Source organism: Syngnathoides biaculeatus, chromosome 4 (assembly GCF_019802595.1).
Source record: "Syngnathoides biaculeatus isolate LvHL_M chromosome 4, ASM1980259v1, whole genome shotgun sequence".
NCBI classification, from domain to species: domain Eukaryota; kingdom Metazoa; phylum Chordata; class Actinopteri; order Syngnathiformes; family Syngnathidae; genus Syngnathoides; species Syngnathoides biaculeatus.
In genome coordinates, this window is record NC_084643.1 from 12,823,003 (window position 1) to 12,843,286 (window position 20,284).

Genomic DNA, 20,284 nt, shown 5'->3' on the forward strand with positions numbered 1-20,284 from the left:
TCCCCCTTACTAATCATTGCCACTTCCTGCTCATTCACGCTTGCCTCTTCTACTTTACCTTCTCTCACATTTTCTTCATTCTTTAACCTCTCAAAGTACTCTTTCCATCTACTTAGTACACTACTGGCAGCTCTCGTTTTCCTTCTGCCTTTCTTCAGTCCTCTCTATGTCCCACTTCTTCTTCACTAATCTCTTTCCTTCGATGACTTCCTGTATTTTGGGGTTCCACCACCAAGTCTTCTTCTCCCCTTTCCTAACAGAAGGCACTCTCCTCCCTGCCTCTCTAGGTACCTTGGCAGCAGTATTCCAGTCTTCCAGGAGCTCTTCCTGTCCATCGAGAGCCTGTCTGACCTTTTTCCGAAAGGCCACACAACATTCTTCCTTTCTCTACAACCACCACCTGATTCTCTGCTCTACCTTTGTCTTCTTAATCTTCCTACTCGCTACCAGAGTCATCCTACACGACACAATCCGATGCTGTCGAGCTAAACTCTCCCCCACTACTAGGTTACAATCAGTAACCTTCAGATTACATCGTCTGTGCAAAATGTAATCCGCCTGCGTGCTTCTACCTCCACTCTGGTAGGCCACTCTATGTTCCTTTCTCTTCTGGAAATAAGTGTTCACCACTCCCAATTCTATCTTTTTTGCGAAGTCCACCACGATCTGACCCTCAAAGTTCCTTTGCTGAATGCCGTACTTAGCCGCCTTCCTCCTCTTTTTTCTCTTCGACCTACATTATCTGAATTTCTACAGACGCCTCCCAGATTAACAGTGCTGGGGCTTGGTGTAGCTAGCCCGGGCCACGACCTGTTCGTTATGGAATTCGTTTCCTGAATGCTCATATATGTTTGGCACAGTTTTACGCCGGATGCCCTTCCTGGCGCAACCCTGTGCATTTTTCCGGGCTTCAGACCGGCTTACAGGACGCACAGGAATTGTGCCCCCCTTCGGGCTGGAGATAGTCAAAAACAAGCAATCAAATAAACAAAGTCAGCACAATAAGATACACAATTCACGTACTATCTAATCTATGTTAAAGTTAAACTCAAACAAAAGCAATCAAATAAACACAGTCAGCACATAAGGTAGACAAATCACATAGTCCCTGTGTGAAAATATAAAGGATACGGTGATTTAAATGATATGTGGATGGAAGGCATTCAAACCATACAGGCGCTCACTCAAGCAGTTGAGGCTTGAGTCCACGTTCGATGATTGGTCCTCGTATACTCTACGTAGGTAATGTTGTTAGCGCACTAGGCTGACTTTGGCTGAGCAGCTTCAACGGGAACGATAGGGCACGAATTTGGGTACTAAGATGTAGTTAGACTTGTTAAATTTCCTATAAGTCCTCATGGCCCACGTTGTACAAGTTATGAAGTTCCTCACGTTCGATGTTTCTTCAACAGCACGGTTTGATCACAAACGCCTCTCCTTGTTAGCCAACTAAGCAAAGGTGGTCTGGGCCTGTAAGCAAGTTTGAATTGACGTTTCTACTTGCCCAACTTCCTACTAAGTACTCACGGTTCTCGTAAACATAACGTAGTTTTTGCCGTTCGGGTAAGTACTAACGTTTGATGATTACCCCTTCAGCAAATATTTTATTACATACGTTGCTTGATGGTATCAAACTAGGTTAGGCGAGGCTAGGCCATACAGCTTCAACTTCAACGAATACAGCTCCATTTTCGGTACTAAGATTACAGCAAGGCCCAGTCCCCGGAAAAGGGTCTTCAATGCCGTGGCCACGGTCTTTCCCTGGACTTCGACTCAGTTCCTGGAAGCCGCAGGTGTCTTGGAATCTGGCTCGAAGGACCAAATTAAATGTCAAGTTCATTCAGGGTGACATTTAGTTAAAACCATTTAAAATCAGGAGGAGGGCACTCGTCACCAGTTTGCTTGCATCCAAGGAGAACAGAAGAGAACAGCATCCCACAATTCTCCTCTGCTCTGGACCAGTTCTCCCCAGCCCCTTAATTTTGTTTGCGTCCGACGAGTAAATAAAAAATAACATTTGTAAGCATTTTAGAATTACTAAGTATGGCAAAAGTCAATTTGAAATGATCCTCCAGCATGCATAAAGACACCTGTCCACCCCATACAATCAGTAAGACTCAAACTTGTAACATGGCCAAGACCAAAGAGCTGTTCTAAGACACCAGAGACAAAATTGTACAACTCCACACGGCTGGAAAGGGCAACGGAGAAATTGCCAAGCAGCTTGGAGAAAAAAGGTCCACAGTTTGAGCAATCATTAGAAGATGAAAGAAGCTAAACATGACTGTCAATCTCAATCGGAGTGGAGCCCTATGCAAGTTATCACCACCTGGGGTGTCAATGATCCTTAGAAAGGTGAGGAATCAGCCCAGGACTACATGACAGGACTTGGTCAATGACCTGAAAAGAGCTGAGACCACCGTTTCCAAGGTGACTGTTGGTAATACACTAAGACGTCATGGTTTGAAATCATGCATGGCACAGAAGATTCCACTGCTTAAACCAGCACGTCAAGGCCCATCTTAAGTTTGCCAACGATCATTTGGATGCTACAGAGGATTCATGGGAAATAATTTTGTGGTCAGATGAGACCAAAATGGAACTTTTGGGTATAATTCCATTAACCATGTTTGACAGAAGACAAATGATGTGATCCATCCCAAGAGCACCATCCCTACTGTGAAGCATGCGGGTGGTAGCATCGTGCTTTGGGGGTGTTGTTTTTTTTTTTTGCACATAGGACAGGACGACAGCACTGTATTAAGGAGAGGATGACTGCGGCCACATATTGTGAGATTTTGGGGAAAAACCTCTTTTCCTTCGTCAGAGCATTGAAGATGGGTCGTGGCTGGTTCTTTCAACATGACAATGACCTGAAGCACACAGCCAGGAAAACCAAGGAGTGGCTCCATAAAAAGCATATCAAGGTTCTGGCGTGGCCTAGTCAGTCTCCAGACCTAAACCCAATAGAAAATCTTTGGAAGGAGCTGAAACTCCGTGTTTCTCAGCAATAGCCTAGAAACCTGTCTGATCTAGAGAAGATCTGTGTGGAGGAGTAGGCCAAAATACCTCCTGCAGTGTGTGCAAAGCTGGTGAACAACCACAGGACACGTTTGACATCTCTTATTGCAAACAAAGGCAACTGTACCAAATATTAACATTGGTTTTCTCAGGTGTTCAAACACTTATTTGGAGCTGTATCACACAAATAAATCATTAAAAAAAGCATACATTGTGATCTCTGGATTTTTCTTTTTAGATTATCCCTCTCACAGTGGACATGGACTAACGATGAAAATTTCAGACCCCTCCATGATTTCCAAGTGCGAGAACTTTCAATAAAGCAGGGTGTTCAAATACTTATTCTCTTCACTGTATATATATTTGAGTTTAACTTTTTAAAATTTAATTTTGAACCTTATTTTTCTTTTTATTAACTACTGATGTTGCAGGGTGCATCTTCTACACAAGAGGTTGACATCCAACCAACAGATGCTGAATCTTTGGTACATTCCAAAAGTTGCCAGAGTGATGAAGTGCCTGTTCATGAGAAAGGAACACATATTTCTAACAACAGAGAGGATACTGCAACATGTATTTCAACCCTAGGTGGCCTCAAGATGCTCATATTTAAAGACCAAATAAGAAATCTGTGAAAATGTTATGAGAGAAACATATTTATACACAATGTAATATACAGGTTAAAAAAATGCAATGATTTTAGTTCTGTGGTTTATTTTTACCTCTGTCACCTGTCACTTATACTCTGAGCTCCTTCCAGGTGACTGAGCTTCTCACCCCTATCTCTATGGGAGAGCCTGTGGAGAAAATCCATTTCGGCTCCTTTTTATCCGGGATGTTGTGCTTTGAGTCACAAGCTGTAGGTCGTGACCAAAAGAACAAGATCCCATAGGTGAGGGTAGGAACATAGTTTGACTGATAAAATGAGAGCTTTGCTTCCCAGGTTAGCTCCTCCTTTGCCCCAATGAACCGATGTAAAGTCTGCATCAATGCAGAGGGGCCCTTGTCAGTTCACCTGAGTTGTTTGGTGGAAAATCTCCAATTGATATTCAATTCACTTGTAAAGTGGTCATGGAGTAACCTCACGGTCAAGGAGCCCATGCCTTTTGATGGAGGTAGAATTACTGAGTTTCTTTGGAATAATGAATTGAAGGATGGGATTCTAAGTGAGAGATATTGTAAGTCCACTCCTCAATTAAATCATGGTTTACGACCTTTATGTTTGACCTCTCTCTCCCCTCTCTCAGACCAGCTCTATTTCCTGTCCAGAAAATACACATTTGTCCTTAAAACAGAGCCGTTTTTCTTGGATGTACAAATAGACAGCTGAGGCTTGATTTGAGGAGTTTGCCCATCTGTGCTGTGCCAATGGTTGCTTCGTTTCTCCCATCTGTGTGTCTGTGCATTCCTCACTGCACTTGACTGCGCACCCCAGATTGTTTTTCTGTGAATGTGTCTTGTCTGGTCTTTGTGAGGTTCCAGCAGCTGTCTCAGGATTTTGGATTTGCAATGTACTGGAATGTTGTATTGGTTGGAAATCCATCAGTTTCTCACCCAGATCTGATACGTATGGACTGACAATATTGTTGCATCTGTCACTTTTTTTTTTTTTTCCCTCATCCACCCATCTTATGTCCCTTTGGGAATTGGAGGTACTTCTCTCAAATGAACAGCTTTGATGGCCTCGCTCACTTGTCTGTGGTCTTTCTCTTTGGTCTCTTTCTGTTCTGGTTTGACAGCGTACTGTTCGGATTGGGCCTTCCAAGTCCTTCAAGGCGCTTTTATTGTAACATATCTGAAATGAGTCTTGGAATTTTCAAGCGCACTTTACAATTTAATTCCTACAGGACTAGATACAAAACAATTACAATACCAGCACCAGGGAAAATGTTTTACCAGTCACCAATGGAGTCTAGAGCATTCTCCCCTTTCTGATATTGTCCTCTTCTCTCTATAATATTGTATCATCACCCAAATTAGGAATTATCAAGAAATAGTTTGTATGCAGAAGAGGAATGCACAGAGGCTACAACTGAGTGTAGGGACTTTGAATGTTGGGACTATGACAGGAAAAGCTCAAGAGTTGGTTAACATGATGATTAGGTGAAAGGTTGATATATTGTGCATCCAAGAGAGCAGCTGGAAAGGTCGTAAGGCTAGAAGTTTAGGAGCAGGGTTTAAATTATTCTACCATGGAGTAGATTGGAAGAGAAATGGAGTTGGGATTATTTTAAAGGAAGAGCTAGCTCAGAATGTCTTGAAGGTGAAAAGAGTATCAGATCGAGTGATGAGACTGAAATTTGAAATTGAGGGTGTTATGTATAATGTGGTTAGCGGCTATTCCCCACAGGTAGGCTGTGGCCTTGAGTTGAAAGAGAAATTCTGGAAGGAACTAGATGAGGTAGTTCTGAGCATCCCAGACAGAGAGAGAGTTGTGATTGGTGCAGATTGTAATGGACATATTGGGAAAGGAAACAGCGGCGATGAAGTGATGGGTAAGTACGGCATCCAGGAAAGGAAATTTGAGGGACAGATGGTGGTGGACTTTGCAAAAAGGATGGAGATGGCTGTAGTGAACACTTATTTCCAGAAGAGGGAGAAACATATAGTGACCTACAAGAGCGGAGGTAGAAGCACGCAGGTGGATTATATTTTATGCAGACGATGTAATCTGAAGGAGGTTACTGACTGTAAGGTAGTGGTAGGGGAGAGTGTAGCTTGACAGCATAGGATGGTGATGGATGACTCTGGTGGTGGGTAGCAAAATTAAGAAGACAAAGGTAGAGCAGAGAACCATGTGGTGGAAGCTTAGAAAAGAAGTTATGCGGCCTTTCACAAAGACGTGGGACAGGCTCTTGATGGACAGGAGAAACTCCCGGAAGACTGGACTACTACAGCCAAGGTGATCAGAGAGAGACAGGCAGGAGAGTACTTGGTGTGACTTCTGGTAAGAAAGGAAAGAAGGACACTTGGTGTTGGAACCCCAAAATACATGCACTGGAAAGGAGATGAATGAAGATTAGCAGAAGTAAAACAGAATATATGTGCATGAATAAAAGGAGTGGAGGGGGAAGAGTGAGGCTACAGGGAGAAGAGATAGCAAGGGTGTATGACTTCAAATATGTAGGGTCAACAATCCAGAGCAATGGTGAGTGTGGTAAGGAAGTGAAGAAACGGGTTCAAAAAGGTTGGTACAACTTGCGGAAGGTGTCTTGGTGTGTTATGTGACAGAAGAGTCTCTGCTAGGATGAAGGTCAAAGTTTCTAAAATAGTGGTGTGATATATGATGATGTACTGATTCGAGACACTGGCACTGAAGAAACAACAGGAAGCAGAAGTGGAGGTAGCCGAAATGAAGATATTGAGGTTCTCGCTTGGAATTGAGCAGGTTGGATAGGATTAGAAACGAGCTCATTAAGAGGGACAGCCAAAGTTGGATGTTTTGGAGATGAGAAGAAGTGTGTATGCAGATAATAAAAACAGGTAGTAAGATTGTGTTCTTGTCCTCGGGAGGGTATGAGAGTGCAGAGATATCTCTAAATAATCTCCTCTCAAGTGGAAAATATTCTAGCCTAACATCATTTTGTCCAGCCTTTTTCTCATTAATCTTTTCTAAAATAAATTCATTGAACCACAATTCAAAAGCCATGTCTAATTGTCATTGGTTATTATTGATAAAATGTTAGTCAGATTATTTCTGTCAATAGTGGGTTTTTAATGCATTTAACAGAATGCTACCAACAATTTTGTCCATGTTTACTTTTGTTTTACTCGATTATTAGTTACATTTTAGACGGGTGACCCTAACGTTTAAGGCATCTAAAGATAAAATTGATTGAATTAATAATTAATTAATTGCTTCCGAATGTTACTCAATTAGTCAAATGATAAACAGTAATTCATGCTTCCTTGCAGACGCTGGGTGCTACATCAAACTCTCACACGGCTCTCAGCTGCTGATTCAAGCGGAAAGCAGAACCCGCCTGAAGCAGAGCAGGCAGATGTAGAAAGGAATCAGCAGCTCAATTACCATCTTACTCAAATGTTCCACACAGAGCTAAATGTTTGCTCTGATGCTGCATGTAGTTATCCCAGCAACTACAATGCTTGGTCCCACCGCATCTGGGTGCTGCAACACATGGCCAAAGGTAATGTTGAGGTAGGTAGGCACCTCTTTTCACTCTCTGGAGATTCTTGTTTTACATTACGGATCAACAACTTAAAGTGATTGTAATATGTAATTTCTTATGCAAATTATCTCATCTAGATGAAAATATATGTTAAATGTACCATAAAATACGTTTCCGGTTTGATGTTTTTTCCAAACAAATACGAGTGTTATTCAATTAAAGTCAGCAAACTTTGACCTAGTTTCCATCACCTGAAAAGCTGTTGCCAAAGGCGCAAAACGCGAACACCGATTAGCCACTGAGCCTGGACACGCTTCGACAAGTTAACCCTCCCCATACCCCAGAAACTACCAAAACTGCGACAAGCTTTTGTTAAAACACAAGTTGCGGAGGTATGTTAATAATCTTTTATTTTCCTGAAAATGTTGACTACTGAATACATGTTTGAATTATAGAAGCACACGTCGTATAGAGCGAAAAATAATTTATTACCGCAAACACTTCGACCATTCCCAACTACAAAAATAGGATATTGTGTACAAATGGTGGCATGGTAGAGCATCTGGAAAGCATTGCTCACACAGTGCTCAGGACCTGTGTTCAATCACAGCGCTCCCCGTGTAGAGTTTGCATGTTATCTCCGTCCTGTGAAGGTTTTCTCCCACGTCCCAAAAACGTGCAACATTAATTGGAGACTCTAAATTGCACCTATATGTGATTGTAGTGCGGCTGTTTTTCTCGATGTGCCCTGTAATGAGGTGGCAACCAGTTCCGGGTGTACTAAGCCTCTTGCCCGTTGAAAGCTGGGATAGGCTCCAGCACTCCCCCGAACCTCATGAGAATAAGTTGCTAAGAAAATGGATAATGGATACAAACCATTTATTTGTTTTTTTTTTTTTCATTAATTTTGTTGCAGTTTTTTTTCATTTTATTTCAATAAAATATTACGTAACATTAAAACAAGCAGTGTGACATGGTGACTCAGCTGGTAAAGCGTTGGCCTCAGAGTTCTGAGGACCTGGGTTTGATCCTGGCCTCTCCTGTGTGGAGTTTGCATGTTCTCCCCATGACTGCATGGGTTTTCTCCGGGCATTCCGGTTTCATCCAACAGAATAAATATATGCAACATTAATTGGACACTCTAAATTGCCCCTAGGTGTGATTGTTAGCACACCTGTTTGTCTCGATTAGCCCTGTGATTGTTTGCCAACCAGTTCAGGGTGTTCCCTTTCACCTGGCCGTCGATAGCTGGGATAGTCTCAGCACTCCTGCGACCCTCATGAGGATAAGCGGCAAAAGAAAATGGATGAATGGATGGATTAAACAAGTAATATTACACACTAGTCACTCACAGGAACTGTGCAACAAAGGATGAACCAGATGCCAGTTGAATACCTAATTTTTTTGGCAGCTATCCTGTATTCAGGTTGTCATAAGCCAAATTTTACGAATGCTGCAAATAATGAACGTTTCATTGATTAGTAGGCAAACATATCAGCGTCACAAAAAATTTTATATTGCACCCACAATTATAATTGGATGGAGGAGAAAAACAAGCAGAGCTAATTCAGGAAATCAGACAAATCCCTGATGGAATCCATCCTGCTGGAGACGGCAGAAATTACAGTCCTGGTCACTCAGCTATGTATGGCTTTATACTTGGATTGAACAAACTACTAAAAAAGTTGTTGAAATCCAGGTAGTACAGAGCAATGAAGCTGGAAACAGCAATGCTTGTGAACTACAGGGCTTTAAGAACTGTATGTCATATTTGACAGAAACTGAAGGGCTGACCATCAAAAGAGTGGTCATAGACAGACACAAGTCAGTAGCAGCCTTTATTCGAGACGATTTAAAAGTAAACAACCCACGTTGTTCAGAGTTACAACTTTACAATGATGTGTGGCATACTTGCGGGAAGTCGAGTCTCGGATTCAGGAGAAGCATTGTGGTTTTCGTCCTGGCCGTTGAACAGTGGACCAGCTCTACACCCTCGGCAGGATCCTCGAGGGTGCATGGGACTTCGTCCAACTAGTCTACATGTGTTTTGTGGACTTGGAGAAGCCATTCGACCGTGTGGCTTGGGGAGTCCTGTGGGGGGTTCTTCGGGAGTATGGGGTACCGAACCCCCTGATACGACCTGTCTGGTCCCTGTCATACAGGGTTAACACTAACCCTAACCGCTGTCAGAGTTTGGGCCGCATTGCCGGCAATAACTCGGAGTCATTTCTGGTGAGAGTTGGACTCCACCAAGGCTGCCCTTTGTCACCGAATTTGTTCATAACTTTTATAGACAGAATTTCTCAGCGCAGTCAATTCATAGAGGATGTCCAGTTTGGTGGCCTCACCATCGCATCTCTGCTCTTTGCATCTATGGTTCTGTTGTCTTCATTAAGCCGTGATCTCCAGCTCTCACTGGAGCGATTCGCAGCCGAGTGTGAAGCTGCTGGGATGAAAATCAGCACCTCCAAATCTGAGACTATGATCCTCAGTCAGAAAAGCGTGGCGTGCCCTCTCCAGGTCGGGGATGAGATCCTTCCCCACGTGGAGGTGTCCAAGTATCTTGGGGTCTTATTCACAACATAGGGAAAAATGGAGCAGGAGATCGAGAGACGGGTTGGTGCAGCGTCTGCAGTGATGCAGCCTTTGTATCGGTCCGTTTTGGAAAAGAGGGAACTAAGTGGAAACGACATCTCTTTGTGAAAAGAGTCACTGTCTCAACGCCTGTCTCATTTGGACATACTGCAAGCCTTGACAAAGAAAATGCATTATGAAATCAATCAAAAGCCTTTAATGTCATTATTTGACTGTACATACATCAAAATGACGAGTGATTCTCCACAAGGTGCTTGTGCGAATTAAATAGTATAAAAATAGAAGAACATCTTAGGTAAAATAGATAAAATACGAATATCAACACACAGTTATTGCTAAAATAAATAATTGCAGAGAATGAATTTTTCAGTCTTATACTCCCTGTCTAGGCTTTGGTAAGATTATTAAAACTGAGAAGCGTAGACAAAAGCGCAGTTGCATAATTCTGAAAACATTACAATACTGTTAAGTGGTTTTTAGTTCGAGTTGATGGCCCTAGGGATAAAGCTGTCTTTGAATCTGGTTGTCCATGTTTTTTTGGGAGCTGTACCGCCTGCCAGAAGGTCAGCAGGTTAAACAAGTGGTGACCAGGATGTGACGAGTCCTATACAATGTTAGTGGCTCTGCTGTGACAGCGGGAGTTGGCAATGTCCTCTAAGGTGGGCAGAGAGCAGCCAGTGATCTTCTGGGCACTGTTGATCACTATTTGCAGAGCTTTCCTGTCTGCTGCTGTGCATCCAGCATACCACATTGTGATTAAGTATGTGAGGATGCTCCCCATGGTGGTTCAGTAGAAGACCAGCAGTAGCTAAGCTTCCAAGTTGTTCTTCCTGAGCACTCTCAGGAAGTGGAGTCGCTGCTAAGCCTTTTTCTCCACCACCGTGAAATTTACAGTCCAGTTGAGTTTGTCTGTGATGAAGACTCCCATAAATCTGAAGGAGTGGACCCTCTCCACACACTTCCTATTGATGAGCAATGGGACCGGGTCCATGCCGCACTTTTGGTAGTGACATTGGTACGGTGGTATCATCAGCAAACTTGATAATGGAGTTGCTGGGATAGGCTGGGATGCAGTCATATGTGTGGAGAGGGCTCAGTACACAGCCTTGGGGGCATCCGGTGCTGAAGGTGATTGAGGAAGAGAGGTATGGGCCAAGTCTGGCAGATTGTGGACCGTGTGTGAAGAAGTCTTGAATCCAGTAGCAGTTGGAAGGAGATAGTCCAAGGAGGGAGAGTTTGTCAACCAAAATACCTGGGATAATGTATTAAAGGCTAAGATAAAGTCTATGAAAAGCATCCTGACGTAGTTGCACTGGCGAGCCAGGTGGCTCAGTGCTGTGTGTAGAGCTATAGCGATAGCATCCTCGGTGGACCAGTTTCCTCTGTAGGCAAACTGGTCGAGTGAGTGAGGGAGGGAGCCCCTTATGTGGCAACCAGCCTCAAAGCACTTCATGATCACAGGTGTGAGTGCAACAGGCCTCTATAATCTTTTAAACTGTCAATGGCAGATTATTTTGGAATGGGGATGATTGTTGTAGATTTGAGGCAGGAGGGAATGGTTGATTGTTGCAGGGAGCTATTGAAGATTTTTGTGAAAACACCTGTTAGCTGATCAGCACAGGCCCTCAGAACCTTCCCCAGCACTCCGTCTGCACCAGCAGGTTTCCTAGTGTTTACAGTCCTGAGCACGACTCTCACTTCATGCTCTTGAAGCGTCAGTGTGCTGCTGATGGGATGTGGTTGTGATGAGCCTGGGTTTGATCTGTCCATCTCAAAAAAGGCAAAGAAACGGTTTAGTTCCTCTGCCAGAGAGGCGTCTGTGTTTCCGGCACACATCTTGTTCTTTCTGTTGTAGTTTGCGATATGTTGTAATCACTCCCACATCTTTTATGAGTTGTTTTCTGTGAAGCACTCCTCAATATTTCTTTTGTAGGCCGCCTTGGCCACTCAGATGCCCCTCTTTGTGTCGGCCCTAGCAGCACTGTACTGTTCCTTGTCGCCTGACCTGAACGCAATGTTGCGGTGACTCAGGACGGCTTAGTCTCTCAGTTCATCCAGGGATTTTGGTTGGGAAAACCCGGATCCGTCAGTGTCTATGCAGTTTTTGACGCAAGACAGAACAGTATCTGTGTCTTCCTGGAGGTTCTGGTGTTCAAATAATTCCCAAACAGTGCATGAAAAACAGTCCTGCAGCTGAGACAGTGCATTCTCAGGCCATCTTGTAATTGTCTTTGTTTGAGGCCTTTTTTTTTTTGGTATGGGGATGTATGTGGGCGTAAGGGTGATGCAGACATGATTGGATCCACCAAGATGGGGGAAGGGAGAATTTAATTTTAGAATAAACATGGTCTCCTCTGGTTTTGTCTCCTCTGGTGGGACATGTCACATACTGGACAAATTTGGGTAAGACAGTCTTTAAACCCCCTTTGTTGAAGTCACCAGCAATAATCAATACTCCGTCAGGATGGGCGAGCTGCTGTTTCCAGTCACGAGCAGACTGCTAAGTGCTGCACTAACCTTAGCATCCAGCAGGGAAAAAACAGCTACCAGAATGACCACTGTTAGCTCCCTTGGTGGATAAAAGGGTCTGCATGAGAATGCAAGTACCTCTAAGTCAGGAGCACAATGGGTGTTGATGATCCTGCTGTTATGCTTAAGTCCCTAATTGATCAGGTCCCGGATGCAGTATGTGACCATGGCTTTACAGTAATCCACAAGTAAAAGAAAGGAGGAAAAAAAAAACAAAAAAAACACCAAGTTGGAGACCTAAGAGCCGCTGAACCTGTGCGCGCCGCCATCTTTACGTTTACGTTTAGTGTAATAAAATAGATGGAAAGAATACTTTGAGAAGTTGATGACTGAAGAAAATGTGAGATGGAAGAGGAGAAGAGGCAAGTGTGAAGGACCAGGAAGTGGCATTGATTACTAAGAGGAAAGTTAGACACTACAAAGGATGAAAAATGGAAAGGCAGTTGGTCCTGATGACATACGTGTGGAGGTATGGAAGCAATTTGGAGAACAGAATACTAGCAGGTGAGAAGATGCCTGAAGAATGGAAGAAAAGTATGCCGCTTCAGAATTTTAAGAACCACAGCAATTTTCAGAGCTTTGGGTACTATAGATATGATCAGGGACACGATGAAGTTATGGGAAAGAATAGTGGAAGGCTAGACTTAGGACAGAAGTAAATATCTGCGAGCAACTGTACCACTACAGGAGAATGAGTAGCACAGATGCATTATTTGCCTTGAGGATGCTAGTGGAGATGTACAGAGGCCAGGTGGAGCTACATTGTGTCTTTGTGCATCTAGAGAAAGCCTATGACAGAGTACTAAGAGAGGAACTGTGCTATGTATCCTTAGGTCTGGTTGTGAGAATAATACAGGACATGTATGAGGGTAGTAGAACAATGGTGAGCTGTGCCGTAAGAATAACAGAAGAATTTAAGGTGAAGGTGGGACTGCATCAGGGATCAGCTTTGATCCCCTTCACGTTTTCTGTGGTAATGGATAGGCTGACAGATGAGGTTAGACTGGAATCTCTTTGGACCATGATGTTCGCAGATGACATTTTGACCTGCAGTGAAAGCAGGGAGCATGTGGAGGAACAATTAGAAATATGGAGGCATGCACTAGAAAGGAGAGGAATAAAGTTTGCTGAAGTAAATCAGAATATATGTGTGTGATTGAGAAGGCTGGTGGGGGGAAGAGTGAGGCTGTAGGGAGAAGAGATAGACAACTTCAAGTACTTTGAGTCAACAATCCAGAGCAATGGTGAGTGTGGTAAGGAAGTGAAGAAACGGGTCCAAGTAGGATGGAACAGCATGCAATGTTATGTCACAGAAGTCTCTGCTAGGATGAAGGACAAATTTTATAAAACAGTGGTGTGGCCAGCCATCATGTACGGATTAGGGACGGTGGCACTGAAGAAACAGCATGAAGCAGAGCTGGAGGTGGCAGAAATGAAGATGTTGAGTAGACAACAATAGTGGGCTAACTGACAACTTGAACAGCTTTTAATGCAGTTCTAAAAAAACAGCAGTCTCAGGGTAATAACTAGAGGCCTGTTGCCTTGACATCTGCAGTCATGAAGTCTTTTGAAGGCCTTGTGCCGGACCACCTCATTAGCGTTACATGTCCCTAGCTGGACCCGCTGCAGTTTGCCTATCAAGCTAACAAGTCTGCGGATATGCCGTCAACATGGGTCTGCTCTTTATCCTTGAACATCTTGACAGTGAGGGAATCTCTGTGAGGATCCTGTCTGTGGATTTTACCTCTGCATTTAACATCATCATCCCTGAACTCCTCTCCTCCAAGCTTTTCCAGACCAAAATTATGGTCCACTCATTTTGAATATTTCATCGGGTTCCTCGTCCTCCTCGTCAGTATATCGGGGAGTCTGTTGTTAGAATCCGCATAACGGCTAAAAATGGCTTGAAAGATATGGTAAAATGGCCCGGTCACTTCACTCGCTTCTGAGATATTTTCCTCCTCAAAAAGACCTGAATTCTCAGAAGGGGCATCAGAAAAATCTGAATATCACGTGTTGTCAGTGGCGGCTGCTCCAGTGTGATGCCTGCACAAGACGTCACAGACAATATGGCCGCCACTGGGATGTCGAGTCATACTTTCACAACTTTGCGTTTTAATAAAACGTTCTCAGCTCACTTTTTCCAACTCGTATTATCAAAGTAATGAATATTATATGTATTTTTGATAATACCTATTTTAAAATGTATATTTTGTTGTCAGTGACACTTTGTTTGATGAAGCAGGTTTAGTAAGGGACATGGTAGAATCACAAGGGTCATTGACACGAAAAGGAGAGTTAATGAAAATAACTGATAATTGGTGGGATACTAGCTGACATATGTCACAAACTGGCAAAAATCCGAGCTCTTGCTTTACTGATCAGGTCGTTACTGAGGTCTGAATTATTCTTTTTTTCCATTAATGTAATGCGCAGGGAAAAAAGAAAAGCACTATTGAATCAAATTGGAAAGCTAACAAAGAATGGGTTTAACCAAAATAGGAGACCTTAGCCTAAGCAGAACTTGAGACATTGACCTCTCTCCAGTGTCCTTTAAATATTCTCAAATCAAATTTAAGGTTTTAGAAATGCTTGATCTGATCAGTTTATTTTTTTCCATTCAAATTGCATTTGTTTTTATTTTGTGACTTTTACCTCCATCCATCCATTTTTCTGAGTCACTTTTCCTCAAAAGTCGCGGGAGTGCTGAAGGCAATCCCAGCTATTTTCAGACAGGAGGCAGAGTACACCCTGAGCTGATTGCCAGCCAATCGCAGGACAAAGCGTGTGTCACTCACTCAGGTCTCCACAGCCACAGAAGATGCTGCTCCATCAATAACTAGGATGTCAACCCAATCTCAACCATGATCGACATATCCCTATGATGATTATAAAGTTTCTTCTTTTAAGTCCGTAGAAACCCAAACCACATACTAGATGAACATTTTGTCACATTTCTCTCGTGTAATCACTCTCAAAGTAGAAAAAAGGAAACAACAGTATTCTAGAATGAAACCAAAGATCAAAACCTGTTCTCGGCCAAAATATTTGAGAAATAAATATGTAAATGTCCCTTTTCTTCTGCTTTATCCAGGACTGGGAATATATGTATTTATGTAAAAAGTATAATATCTTAAGAAATAACAAATTAAATTTTTATGATCAATCTTTGAGGTTGGTGTCACAAGAAATTATTAATAGACTCTCATGTTTTACAGTTCCTCTGGCCGTGCCTCTTCGTCGTGACATGGCTCTGCTGTATTGTCTTTTTCCATTGAAGCTCTTGGTGCAGTTGTCTTATTCTGAGTTTAAAACACTTATGGGTAGTTATTAATGCTCTTTTTTTCTTGTGGAGGAGAATACTCTTAAACAGACATGCCACCTTTGATTAAATCTGAGAAACCTATCAAAGGGTCCCATTCTTGTGCGTCTTGCTGAAGTACATTGGCCATTCTCACCATGTTTGTCAAGCAATCAAGTGTTAGTCCATCCTTGTTTTTCTACACACTTGTCCTCTTCTTCCACTTCTCCCTCATCCTCGCTTGCTGGCTTAGTCAACTCTCCCAGGGCTTTATCAGTCAGTGACATTTTGACAACTGGGGAAAAAAAACCTTCAAACATACAGCACTAAAAAGCCACACTGCTAGCATCCAGCAATTATGTAAATTGGGTAAGCTGCTTTTTTTTTTTTTTTTTTTTAACTCTTTTGCAAAGTTATGCAACAGATTCAGAGTCTTCTAACATTTAGACTGTCCATCGCAATGAGTGTCAGGTCTTCAGGAGTGTATACAGTTTAAAGTAAATGTTCATGCGATAGTCCATTTGCAGTCCACCGTTCCCGGCCCCGCTTATTCATAGATATTTGTCTGAGTTTTGCGGGTTCTTTAAATTTACCGTATTTTCATAATTGTAAAGGTCTTAAATTCTTGTCTAAATAGACAAGGCGCCACATTACACATGGCGCCTTACAATGTGGTTCACCTTATGTGCACAATGAGTTCCAACATATGCAGATGCTGTGTGACCTGTCCAACAAGGTACACTTAAACACACTGGTTACACTGTTAGCACACATGCCAGCAAGTGTTTTAACATGTATGTAAGGTACCATATGATGGTGCTCATGAGGGAGTGAGGAACAATTACGTTTCACATCTGTAAGCAGAAGTTCACATTGCGCCACACAATGCTTGTGTAGGAAGGTCATGACTGACAATGTTGTACACACGGTGTCACATCGAAATTGAAATTATCACACTACAGGAAACAAAGTAGCATAACTAGCAAATAATACAACAAAAGTGTGACTTACCTGACACAAAACATGTGCTTTAAACGCTATTTACCGGACCTACAAAGTGCCGCAAAGCATGCTGAGAGCGTCACAGCACATGCTGGGAGGCTGTAAATAGCGTTTAAAGTGCATGTTTTGTGAGTCACCTTTATGTTTTATTTGCTATTTATGCTATTAGGTTTGCTGTGGTGTGATAATTTATAATAATTGAATATAATAATTTTGATGTGACTGTGTACAACATTGTTAGTAATGACCTGCCTGCACAAGCAATGTTTAGGCCAATGTAAGGCTTACAGATGTGAAATGCAACTGTTCCTCACTGCCTCGTGAGCGCCATCTTATGGTATCTTACATACACGCTAAAACACATGCTAGCGTACATTTTGACAGTGTAGTCGGTGTGTATTAATACCACATCAGTTATTCACGGCGGTGTCAAGAACGTGATCCCCGCAAATAACGGGGCAGCACTAACACTAATTGGCCTAGCAGGATGTGACAACAAACTAGACTCAGAAAATTGGCAGCACGTTGGAGTGGAATTCCAAGTTTAGCTCATCAATAATTTAATTGTAGGAGGGAAAAAGCTGTTGGAATGCCTGGTAGTTTTGATTTGCATTGTTCTATAGCGCCTACCCAAGGGATGGAGCTGGAAGTGTGGGTGGCCCAGATTTGGAGGACCCAATAGGATCCTGCCTGCTCTTGTCCTAGTTGGGGTAGCGTGCAGGTCCTTAACAGTGGGTTTTGATTATCTCTTGCAGTTTGTTCTTTTTTTTGTAGTCGCCCCATATCAGACTCTGATGGAGGTAAACAGTACTGATTCTCTGACTGCTGTGTGGAACTGTCTCAACAGCTGTTGCAGCAGACCGTGCTTCTTCAACAGCCACAAGAAGTACATCCTTTGTTGGGCTTTTTTGAGGATGGAGTTGATGTTTGTCTCCATTTCAGGTCCCGTGAGACTGTAATTCCCAAGAACTTGAAGGTCTCGACAGTTGACACAAAACAGACGGTGTGAGGGGCCTATGTTGTGAAGAATGCCTCCTGAAGTCCACATCCATCATCTCTGCAGACTTTAGTGTGTTCCTCTCTAGGTTGTGTTGACCACACCAGAGCGCCAGCCTCTCCACTTCCTGTCGATATGCAGACTCGTCGCAGTCTTTGATGGGGTGCGATGACTGTGGTGTCATCTTGGAACTTAAGGAGTTTGAGAGCCGGGTGCATTGAGGTGCAGTCTCTTTATGTGGAGCTGGAAGAGCAGTTGGGAGAGTACAAACCTGGGGGTGGCCCGGTGGTGATTGTGTGGGTGAGGTGGTGCTGTCTCCTGCCTGTGAGGACGTTGTTGATATACTGGCAGATGGCAGGCGTGACTCTGATCTGCAGAAGCTTGGAAGAGAGGAGCTTGGGGATGATTGTGTTTAATGCAGAGCTAAAGGTTACAAACAGGATCCTCCCATAGGTCCACACATTGTTGAGGTGTTCATGGATGAAGTGCAGATTCATGTTAACTGCATCATCTGCAGATTGGTTTTCTCGGTAGGCAAATGGCAGTGGGTCCAGGTGGGGACCTGCGCTCTTGAAGGGGTCCAGCATGAGGCGTTCAAGGGACTAAAAGACGACAGATGTCAAGGCAACAGACCTATGGTCATTTCGACCCAAGATTGCAGGTTTCTTGGATACTGGGGTGGTGATGGAGCTTTTGAAGCAGGTTGGTACTTCACACAGACCTCCTGAAAATCTTTGTTAAGACTAGAGCAAATTGGTCTCGCAGACTTTGAGTCTGGATGGGGACATGAGGTCTGGACCCACTGTTTTGTTAAACTTTTGTTTTTTGAAGCTTCATCTCACATCCTGTTCGTGGATGGTCAACGGAGGAGTCGGAAAAGTTAAAGTGGTCGGCGGTGTGACTTTGTGGAAGTGTGGAGTGAAAGTATCTTTTTCAAAACTGCAGTAAAAGCTGTTCAGGTCATCAGCTAGCCCACTTTTGTTGTCTAGTGTAGGGGATCGTCGCTTGTAATTAGTAATCGATTGTAATGCATGCCAGACTCATTTGTAGTCATTGGCGGCAAACTGTTTTTCGATTTTTGCTGTGTAATCTCTCTTTACAATGTTAATTCTTTTAGTCAATTAGTTTCTTGTGCAATTGTACACGGCCCTCTCCCCACTACAACATTTGACCACTTTCGCCTGGCGGAGTTGTTTAAGTTTGGCTGTAAAACTATGGCTTGTTATTATTGAACGTGCAAAAACTGCGATCAGAACCCGAGCGGTGTTCTGTTACTGGGTTCATCATGGATTGTCCACCATGTTCAAACATGATGGTGTCCACATGTGCACCAAACATCTGGACACCCGAGGTTGTAGTTTGATAATCAACTTTGTAGTCATGTTATTGGACTTGGACTTGGGTGAAAAGAAGGGCAGTGTTGTCAACTGACCACCATGTGGAGGTGAGTTGGCTCCCATTGTGGGCAACGATGCTGGTCTGACGTGGCAGGCCGAAACATTGTGAAAGTCTACTGGGAACTTCTGACAGAGTCCCCTGTCAGAAGAAGTTTCAACTCCCAGCTCTGACAGAAATTGGATCATGTTCCAGGGGAAGCATGGGCCATCGAGACAGAGTGGAAGATGTTTCACGCCTCTATTGCTGAGGTGGATGACTGGAGCTGTGACTGTAAGGTGGTCGGTGCCTGTCATGGTGCCAATCCCCGAACACATTGGTGGACACCAGCGTTGATGGATTCCTTCAAGTTAATAAAGGAGTCCTCTCCGGATTTTTTGGAGTGTGGGACTTCTGAGGTTGCTGATGGGTAGGTACTATTTGGTCAAGCAGAATGCAACTTTGGTGGTCGCTGAAGCAAAACCTTGAGCATGGGAGAAGTTTGGTGTGGCCATGGAGAATGACTTCCAGACGCCTTTGAGGAAATTCTGGTCCATCTGGCGTCTCAGTAGAGGGAAACAGTGCACCATCAAAACTGTGTATCACAAGGATGTGGCGCCTCTGACCTCGATTCGGGATGTTGTGAGTCAGTGAGGAGAATATTTGGAAGACCTTCTTAATTGCATCAACACACCTTCCCATGAGGAAGCAGAGTCTGGGTTCTCTGACCCTTTCTCTCCTATTCCCGTGGTTGAGGTCACTGAGGTGGTTAAAAAGCTCCTCAGTGGCAAGGTACTGGGAGTGGATGAGATTCACCTTGAGTTCCCAAAGGTCTGGATACAGTGTGTTCTCACTGGAGGTGTTTGGAGCAGAGTGTGAAGAGGCTGGGATGAGGACCAGAACCTTCAAATCTAAGACAATGGTCCACAATCAAATCAGAATGGCAGGGTGCCTCTTCCAATTAGGGATGAGATCCTGCCCTAATTTGAGAAGTTCACATATGTTGGGGTTTTGATCGGGAGAGAGGAAAGGAATATGAAATCGACAGGTTGACCGTTGAGTAATCAGTGATGTGGACTTTGTTTGGGTCCATTGTGGTAAAGAAGTCATCAATTTGAAAAGCAAAGCTCTCAATTTACGGGTTGATCTATGTTCCTACCCTCACCAATGGTCATTAGCGGTGGGTCATGAACTAGATCCCAGTTATAAGCAGCTGAAATGAGTTTCCTCTCTAGGATTTCCGGACTCTCCCTGACCCATAGAGTTGATGCTCAGTAATCCGGGAGGGGCTCAGAGTAGAGCCCCTGCTCCTCCATATTGAGAGGTGCCAGATGA

General features: G+C 43.5%; 1 protein-coding gene across 6 annotated transcripts in view; it reads left to right on the top strand.

Annotated features, from left to right (window-relative positions):
* The window catches only part of ptar1 (protein prenyltransferase alpha subunit repeat containing 1), a 125,044-nt gene that overhangs the window by 99,243 nt on the left and 5,517 nt on the right, over positions 1 to 20,284 (top strand). For all 6 annotated transcript variants that reach the window (XM_061816916.1, XM_061816915.1, XM_061816921.1 and 3 more), the window contains one exon: positions 6,937 to 7,180. In XM_061816916.1, the coding sequence (XP_061672900.1) occupies positions 6,937 to 7,180 (244 nt within the window). The remainder of the gene's footprint in view (positions 1 to 6,936; positions 7,181 to 20,284) is intronic.